This window comes from Lathamus discolor, chromosome 6 (assembly GCF_037157495.1).
Source record: "Lathamus discolor isolate bLatDis1 chromosome 6, bLatDis1.hap1, whole genome shotgun sequence".
Classification (NCBI taxonomy): domain Eukaryota; kingdom Metazoa; phylum Chordata; class Aves; order Psittaciformes; family Psittacidae; genus Lathamus; species Lathamus discolor.
In genome coordinates, this window is record NC_088889.1 from 2,783,891 (window position 1) to 2,793,416 (window position 9,526).

At 46.2% G+C, this 9,526-nt stretch overlaps 1 protein-coding gene and 1 pseudogene across 1 annotated transcript; both read right to left on the reverse strand.

The window, feature by feature from the left end:
* Positions 1-9,526, reverse strand: part of LOC136017804 (olfactory receptor 5AP2-like) — a 313,756-nt pseudogene extending 304,230 nt beyond the window's left edge.
* On the reverse strand, positions 5,494-7,280 carry LOC136017812 (olfactory receptor 5AP2-like). Its single transcript, XM_065686442.1, has 3 exons — positions 7,211-7,280; positions 6,512-6,582; positions 5,494-6,349 (listed from the first exon to the last, which is right to left on the reverse strand). The coding sequence occupies exons 2-3, from the start codon at positions 6,567-6,569 to the stop codon at positions 5,610-5,612; spliced, it is 798 nt and encodes a 265-aa protein (XP_065542514.1). The 5' UTR covers positions 6,570-6,582; positions 7,211-7,280; the 3' UTR covers positions 5,494-5,609.

A 9,526-nucleotide genomic window follows, 5' to 3' on the forward strand; every position in this document is an offset into this window, starting at 1 on the left:
CTAAAAGGACAAGAGCAACATTTTGTGACATGTATCTAAGGTAGGGAAAGCATCATCAGCTTGAAGCATCATAAAGTCTGCCTGATTGTGTCTGGGTTATTGGTTTTAATCCTTCTCCTTATTCCATTCATTAAATCTTAGTCACTCAGGAGCTTTATAAAAACTCTGTCTGTGCTCAAGTGTGCCATGATGCCAAGATCCTCCAGTGAATCTTCATGTAAAGGCATACAGAAAGCAAAAGCTACCCCAAAAAATAAAACTCTATGGAGTCTGTGAGGTTTCTCTCCCTAAATAGACAACATTTGGGTCCATAACACCCTAACATTTGTCCTGAGAATGAGAGAAGACACCCAGACAAATGCCAATGCCCAAGAGAACGCTCATCAGCTGCACTTGAAGCTTCATTTCATTCCACTCCAATCTATATTGTTTCAACACTTACTTGATGAGCACTGAGTTGCCTAAAAGGGGATGAAATGAATCATTCAGTGGCTTTAGCATGTGATGCAGAGGCCAGTCCAATGCACTGGGATGGGATTTCTCCTGGTGCCTCTCAGCCTGCAGGACTCCAGGAAGAAATGCCAAAATTCAATAGGAAAGAACATTCGGGGTTGCTCTGTTTGGGTTTTTCTCTAACAGATCACTTATAACTACCTCAGTGCTTACATTGAGCATACCAGCTAAATCTGAGCATGGTTTAGCTGAATGTTGTCATCTACAGGCTTGGTTCTTCATCTGACCATTCTCACCCTATTGTTGCCAGGTCCTCTAAGAAGCAGTACACCTTACTCCAAAACAACCGTCCTAAAGAGCTTAATTGAGTACCACCCAGAAACTCCCATTTCTCACTGCTGACTGCAGAGCTCAAATTATTCCCTGCACCAGGACAAAGGGGTGTCATAGAATCATGGAATGGTTTGGGTTGGAAAAGACCTGAAAGCCCAACCCCCTGCCATGGGCAGGGGTGCCTCACACTAGGCCAAGTCACCCAAGACTCTGTGCAACCTGGTGCTTGTTGACTTCACCCTGATAATCCCCATGCTGGGAGCCCAGATCCACATCTGAAGGAGCACAGAGCTGAAGGATGCTCTGGGGAAGACTCCTAGGAAAAGTTCTTGTTTTCTCCCACATTCACGCTATAAAAACATATAATCAGCTCGTTGTAAAGAGCATGAATGTTCTTGAGATTGCACCTTTGTTGTGCAGCTACAGAGATGGAAACAGTGAGCACGTAACATGGAGAGCTATGAAAGCTCTGAAATTGTCTTTCTGGGTGCAGGGGATAACTGAGGGCATCTCTGGGGGATGCACAACCGTGCAGCAGCACTTCATTGGATGCACCTGACAGCTTCCTAACAGAAGAAACCCAGGGGTTATGGCCCCAAGGATGTACACAGCAAGAAGCGCACTGACCTTGTCTTGCTTGTGTTTCTCTTTGTTGCTTTTCACAGTACACACAGGAGCATAAGCTCTTCTGATCCTGAAGTGCACCATGTTGGACAGGAGATGGCACTGTGCAGACAGACCTGCTCTCCTCCCCACCTCTCCCCATATACAGTTTATATCTGCTATAAAATGAGATGTTAGCAGTAGCTGAGTTTGTTGCACATCACCTTCACAGTGTGCCTTATCTGAATTAAACAGTCATTCCTTATGCCCAAAGCAGTAGTTTAGCTGGAGCTCCATGTGTCAGAGAATCATAGAGTGGTTCGGGTTGGATAGTACCTTAAGATCATCCAGCTCCAACCCCTGCCACAGGCAGGGACACCTTCCACTGGAGCAGATTGCTCCAAGTTTCTTTGTCCAACCTGGCCTTGGACACTGCCAGGGATGGAGCATTTACCACTTATTTGGGCAATCAGAAGTCACGAAGAAACGTGTGTTTGTTCCTGTGCTGCCCCAGCTATTTCTTCACGATGCTGTATTGAACCACACAGACATAATTCCATACTTCTAGACCATTATCCCAATAAAACATAGACATGAGCACAGGTAGAGCAGGTCATATTGGATAAACCCATGTCAAGAAGCACACAGGCATCTGGGATTGAGTTCAGTTGCCTGAACATTGACTATTAACACCCTGGAGATGCCCTGGGTCTCCCTCTGAGCTTTCAGATGTTGCTCCAGAACGACTCAGCCCTTCTGAAGGTTGCATGATGTACATGTCAAGTGCATGGCAATGTCCTTGGCCTTTCAGGGCAGAGCAAATGGCACCACATTTCTATATGAGGGAGACCAAATCTGACCTGGGGCATTTCTCTGCATTTGTCTCCTTCCCTGCTACTTAAGTGATAGTTTCCAACACCACATACATTGAAACATACAAAAAAAAAAAAAAAGGGGGGGTTTCTTGGTTCTTAAATTATCTTCCTTTTTTTTTTTTCCTTTATGAAGTTTTAGTCCAACTGAAAGGAAAACTAAAATAAAGCTTTGAAGACTGTTGGGAGGAGGGATTAGGAGATCTGAAGCAGTTTCATCTTCTTTAATTTTGAATATATAAAAGTTGAGTCATTAAATCAGTTTAGTGTCTCCATCTGTGCTCAGTGAAGGTGTGTTTCCGTATCTCTAGGATTTGTTCAGATAAAGAGAGCAGTTTCAAGAGTTCAGATTTGAACACACACACACACACACACACAGAGCAAGAGAGCTACCTCCCCTCACTGTGTTCCCATCCCCATTAGAGGCTGGGCTCAGGCTGCATGAACTGGGCTCCTTTCAGGCTCCTAGAATCAACCAGGTTGGTAAAGCCCTTTCAGCTCATACAGTCCAACCATTCCCAGCACTGCCAAGGCCACCCCTAACCCATGGAGCTGAGGCCTCGTCTCCATGGTGTGTGAACACTTGCAGGGCCGGTGCCTGCAGCCCTGCCCTGGGCAGCCTGTTCCAATGCCTGAGCACCCTCTGGGGTAGGAATTGTTCCTCAGCTCCATCTAAACCTGCCCTGGTGCAGCTTGAGGCCGCTTCCTCTTGTCCTGTCTTTTGGATTAACACAAACTGAAAATAGGTTTGAGGGGGGCAGCTGATCCAGTTTGACCTCCAGGAGGCCTTCAGATCCTGACTGGAATTAGTTTAATCCAGAGAAAGCTATTCTGAGATGCATATACCATGGACAGAGGGTGCATGGTACAAGTCCTTCTGATGTTCAGACTTCCTCTGGACCACATCCATCCTCACCAACTGTCCTAGGGTGTGATAAAACATCCTCCTATTCCCATCCATTTTAGAAGGGACCTGACTATCTCATAACTAGACAAAGAATTTTAGATGTTGAGTCAGGTGACCCCATTCCCATGCTTATTCTAAAATCCCAAATTCATAATGGTAGGAAAACCACACTTATGAAAGCCAGTCAGACAAGGAGGATGGACGTACTGGACTTCAACTTGCCTCACAGCTTAAGAGGCACAAGCAAACCCATTCCAAGGCAATTAATAACAAGAGGTTCAAAGTATGAGGTGTCCTTGAGCAGGTCCAAAGGTGAGGGGAAATGCAATGAGCTTCCCCAGCTCCCTTTATTAGGGGGTCAAAAGCAGGAAGGACAAAGCACCCCATTAGCAAGAACCACATTATCTGCACTTGTCATGAAGACAAGGATGTGTCTTTAAAGAGAGAGTATGACCAAGCTTGTATGGGCACAGCAAGCCCTCCAGCAGGCCCGAGATCCAGCCCTTCACAATACAAGCAGTCACAGCTATTTCCATCACAAGTGATGCTGCTCACTTTGCCAAAGCAAGAAGTGGTCCTTGGGGACCAACCACCCTTCCAGGAGTCATCAGCTTTAACAAGACCTTCTGGGGTTTACCAAGGAAGTTTCCTCATCACCACGAAAGCTTCTCAGAAGACTTGGATGTGACTTACCTCATTGTTCATAACAAGCCATCAGAGATTCATTAGCTGGGGATAACAAGAAAGAAATTTTCTTCTTTGTGAACAAAGTTCACTCCTACAGCTGCCTTGCTTGACAGAGATGGCTTCTGCCCAAAGCCAGTGAGGTGGAGGGTCAGTGTGTTGGCATGTTTGTGTATTAAGGACAACTTCATGGGCCTGGATCATAGAATCCCAGACTGGTTTGGGTTGAAGGGAGCTTAAAGCTCACCCAGTTCCAACCCCTGCCACGGGCAGGGACCCCTTCCACTGGAGCAGCTTGCTCCAAGCCCCTGTGTCCAGCCTGGCCTTGAGCACTGCCAGGGATGGGGCAGCCACAGCTTCTCTGGGCACCCTGTGCCAGCGCCTCAGCACCCTCACAGGGAAGAGCTTCTGCCTAAGAGCTCATCTCAGTCTCCCCTCGGGCAGGTTCAAGCCATTCCTACATACCAACAGAAGGTGTTCTGTTTCCCTGCGGTATTCCTTAGGCCTCCAGACTTTGTTTTGAACCATTTCTAAGTCTTGCTTTGTTTCTATATCTGGCTTGTGCCAAAAGACCACAGACAATCTGATTTATCTGCTTTATCTTATTGTCTGTAGGGTTTTTTCCCTCCCTCTTGGTCTCTTTAGAATTACACTGGACATTTAGCTTTGAGCTTCTTACTAGCTGTGTCAAAATGCTCTTCCACAGCTAAAGGTCATGAAAGAGACTGTTCACCACCCATATACCTCCTAAACATAAGTTAATGTGCAGTCACAACCAGTAAAGATACATTCTCTGACATCAGTGTTTTTGGCTTCTTTCAGGCCCAGGCAGCTCTCAGTAACCATCAGTTCTGTGTTCAGGATTGTCTTTCATCTATGGAAGTGTGCCACAGGCTTCATTTGTAAGTGAAATACACCATTTGATTTTCCTGGTATGCATTAGAATGAGTTGGGCATGGACATGGGATGTGGGTGCTTATCTCCAGCTGGAATTCCATTTCTCTCACCATTTAAGTAAACAGGACTGCAAATGAATGTAAAACACCACTTAAATTGAATGGGAGTCACCCTTGATGTGCCTGAATTGTCCTTTACACTGGGAGGTATCAGCACAGTTCATCATCCTCTATTATGAATTCTATTGTGTACAATTTTTTTCCTTGAAGTGTAATCTACTGTAAAGCTGCAGCTTGGGGAGGGATTCCCCTTGATACTCAAAGGCGCAGCTTGAGACCTTGATTCCCACCAGCTTCTTCTCTCCGAAACGCACAAACAAATGCAATGACTCTTTTGAAACCTTTGCTCTGACTCTTTTTCAGCAAGCAAATGTAAAACTGCACTTCCTCTTCCCTCCCACCCCAGCAGCTTTAATAAAGAGCTTGCAGGTAAGAGTGAGGAATTTTATGGGAGCTGAGGGACAAGGTCAAGAACCTTGCAAGAAAAACACATCTTTATCAGTGACCAAAGTTATAAATGGGTAAAGCTGATTGGTGTTTCCTGTGAGGAAAAGAGGCTTGGGATAATTGAGGGTAATTTCTTCATAAAAGCTGATGACTGAGAAGTGAATTGAAGTTTGAGGTTGCTTCTCCTCTTGATTTCCTCCCAAGGAAGATGTGATGGCTGAGTTTCTTTCTCATTACATACTGTCACTGACTTTTGTGCAGGAACTGCAGAAGAACGTAAATAAAGTCATGAGAGGTAGTGGAAAATCTCGTTGATTTAGTGCGTCGCAGTGTTCTTCAGTCGAGATGAACTGCTCATGTCCTGGATGACAGAACTTTTCCATGTTGCCAGTGGCTGAAGAACCTCCTCCCGCACCTCACCAGAGCCCCCTTCACCTCCTTGTTCCTCAGGCTGTAGATGAATGGGTTGAGCATGGGGGTGACCATGGAGTAGAAGATGGAGGCCACCTTATCCAGGCTCTTGTGGCTAGATGCAGGTTGTAGGTACATGAAGAATGCTGACCCAAAGAACAAGACAACAGCCGTCAAATGGGAGGTGCAGGTGTGGAAGGCTCTGGCCCTGCTCTGTGATGAGCACATCCTTAGCACGGTGCAGATAATAGAGATGTAGGACAGCAAAATGACCACGCTTGCACCCACCGCATTGAACGTGATGAAGGCAAAGATGACCATCTCACTGCTGTGGGTGTCAGAGCACACGAGTTTTAGCACAGGGATGATGTCGCAGAAGAAGTGGTTGATGCGGCTGGGACCACAGAAGGAACCGCTGAAAGTGCACCATGTGTAGATAATGGCACTGAGGAAGGCAAATAGGTAGGATGATGCTACCAGCTGCCAGCAAGTGCGTCTGGAGATGATGGTCACATAAAGCAGGGGCTGGCAGATAGCAACGTGTCGGTCGTAGGCCATCATGGCCAGCAGGTGGCACTCAGTACTGCCAAAGAAAGTGAAGCTGAGGAACTGCATCATGCAGCCAGTGAAAGAAATGGTTTTGTCCTCTGATAACAGGTCTGCCAGCATCCTGGGGGAGATGACTGTGGAATAGCAGATGTCAATGAAGGCAAAATGGGTGAGGAAGAAGTACATGGGGGTGTGGAGGATGGGAGACACCTGAAACAATGTGATAATGCCAATGTTCCCCACCAAAGTGACAATGTAAATCAATAGAAACAAGACAAAAAGAGGAGTCTGCACACCTGGGCTGTCTGTAATTCCCAACAGGATGAATTCAGTCTGAGTGTGATTTCCTCCCATGACCTGGTGTTACCTGCTGAGACAAAAGGATTTAAAACATCACTCTGATTAAAAAGAGATATTCAGGTGTGGATCTATCTGCAATTCACTTTGGAATTTTGGTGGAATTAATGTATTTTCCTGTATTTTCCATCCCACATTGTGTATGTGTTATTATTTTCACTTGTGGTACTTACAATAGGACAGGGAGCACGTAGAAGCAACAAATGGCACTTGTTGCTGGGGTACATAAAACTATGGATTTATTCAAACACGTGTGTTTTCAGGTATGCTAAAAGAATCAGATATTTATCCACTTTCAGTTTGGAGGCAGTTTGTGCTGGAAGACACTTTAGAGGGACCTCATCGCAGTGAACGTAAATCTGGAGCAAGAGAAAGTCCCAGTCCCAGGGAAATCCCAGCTTACACATTAATGTCCTCTAGATATATTGCATTGACTTTTAATTATCATTCATGTCACCAAATCACATTTATCAAACTATTCGATATCATTCACAACAAATAACATTAACATTTGTTAAATGGACAACAAAGCATCCTAAAGCCATGGGCATTAATTTGCTTCCTTAAAAACAGAGTTGATATTTAAAACGCACTGATTCCAAAGGTTGATTTGTTAGTGATTATATTCTGTTGACAACCTGAAATGCTGCATTTCTTTATAACAAAATAAGATTCATCCTCATTTAACTCTTGAACAAATTCGTGCATCTGCTTTGGTTGCCTATGTAAAAGAAAGCAAACAGCATAAGTCATTGCCTCTTCTTAGTATAAAAAAAACCCACATTGGTAAGGCTATTTTATGACACAGCCCCAAACAAGGGCACACTAGAATATGCAGAAGCAAGCCCACTGCCTCAATGCAGGTGAGGCTCTGCTTTGTGTTGGTGTTACCTCCTGTGCCTTTCCTCTGCCACTGAGTGATGGGAGCCAAGGGTTTATCCTCAGTGCAGCAGAAAACATCCACGTGCCAGCATCACCTCTGTTAAGCACCTGAAGTGAAGAGAGGTGAGCTCCTGCCAGACTCCAAGAGCCCAGCTTGTGGTGCTGGGGCTGTAAATACAGCTGCATGTGCTCTCCTGGGAGGAAGCCTCCAGGGCTGCTCATGCTTTCCCAGAGGAAAACTAAGAGAAGAAACAGCAAAGGGTGTGAAATCACCTCTGAAAGGTACTGTGGTGCTTGGGCACCTGAGAAACATGGAGTGGACGAGCCATTCCTGAGCACAGCTACACAGCAGCAGTGATGAGCAGCTCACAGGATGCTTCTGACATACTTGTGGACCATGCAAATGTTTTGGTCTGAAAATACTGACACAATGAAAATGGGTTTAGAGCCGTTCCACATCATGCACACAGTCCTCAAAAGGAACATGAAGAACAAGTGACTCCATCTCTGGAGCTGCTGATGTCCCTCTGTGGAGGGTGAATCCCATTTCCCAGCCCCAGTGGGGATATCCACATGTAGCGCCTGGATGTCCAGCAGCTGAGCTGGTGCTTTAGGGCTTCCACTGTATTCAAGGGTGAAATCAGGCATTTTGAGGCAGGGAGGAAATGGCCAAGGCTGAACTAATAGGCCTTTATCCCCCGTGAGCAGCCTCAGCTGTGGTTTCATCCCCACCCTCTTCCTATTTTTTTCCCCCAATCTCTATTTAAGCTCAGAACAGGAAGATTGAGCTTTACTAGAAGAGTTCTGGTTTTCAATTTAGTAGGAGTTTGGCACACCTGTGGAATCTTTTGGTGGTGACCTAGGGTTTCTCATTTATCTTTCTAGCAATTTTTTCACCTGATCCTGCACAAGGGATTGACTTGACCTGACTTGGCTTGGTCTTGAATCTGTCTCCTTATCACCAGCTTTCCTGATGCTCTGGAGCTGTGGTTGAACTTAGCCCAAGTCTCTGTTCCTGCTCTGCTTTTCTTGCTCAGGTACTGTGGGATGCTCCTTGCACACTGTCGTGGTTTAAACCGATCCACACAGGTCGTCCACTCACCGCCCCCCCGACCCTCCCCACTCCCAGAGGGATGGGGAGGAGAATCAAGAGAATGTAACTCCCACGGGTTGAGATAAGAACAGCCCAGTAACTAAGGTATAACACAAATCACTACTGCTACCACCAATGATAATATTGATAAGAAAAAATAACAAGAGAATACGATACCACCGCCGAACGAGTTCGACCCCCACAAAGAGAGAGTGTGTCCTTCCGGATAACTCCCAGTTACCTCCCTGGGCATGACGTACTGTGCTATGGAATACCTCTTTGGCTAGCTTGGGTCAGGTGTCCTGTCTCTGCTTCCTCCCGTCTTCCCCTCGTCCCTGGCAGAGCATGAGGCTCACAAAGTCCTTGGCCAGACCAAACATTACTTAACAACAATTAAAACCAATCGGTGTTATCAGCTCTCTGCCCAGGCTGGAAGTCAAAACACACAGCTTGCACCAGTTGCTAAGAAGGAGCAAAACCGCTCCTGGTAAACCCAGGACGTGAAGTCTCTTTAATCAGTCGCCACAAGGTAGCTAATTTATGAACCTCCTTGGATCCCTTACTAATTTCTTCCCATAAAGCGGATCAAGTCTGGTCCCAGGTGTGTAGCTCAAAAGCTGCCCCCCCTCCCAAAATTAGCTCCCCGGTCCTTTGCCCATTTTAAAAGGGCTTCTAAGGTTCCGTCATCATATGTTAGTCCTCTCTTAGAAAGGATATGTTGGAGGAGCTTTACTACTGCCGCCTCTTCTTTCGACAGTGAGACTCCCATCTCCTCCCCGACCGCCCACCTGATCAGGGTGCGATTCCCTCTCTCGTCACGCTTCCCTTTCCGCGTGGATACCTCAGAGTGCACTCTGCTTTTTCAGTTGCTGGGACAGCAACCCCTTCGGTCGGCTTTTCCGCTCCCCTCCTATTCCAGCTGTCTTCTTCGCTCAGTCAAGCAACAGCAAGAGGGTCCCTGTTTGGGCACCCTTTGAAG

Excerpts from the sequence above, each read along its gene's own strand:
- LOC136017812 (XM_065686442.1), bottom strand. The coding sequence starts at position 6,569 with ATGGGAGGAAATCACACTCAGACTGAATTCATCCTGTTGGGAATTACA. Across the intron at positions 6,350-6,511 it reads GGGAATTACAGACAGCCCAG|TCATCTCCCCCAGGATGCTG; the intron begins GTGTGCAGACTC and ends GCTATTCCACAG.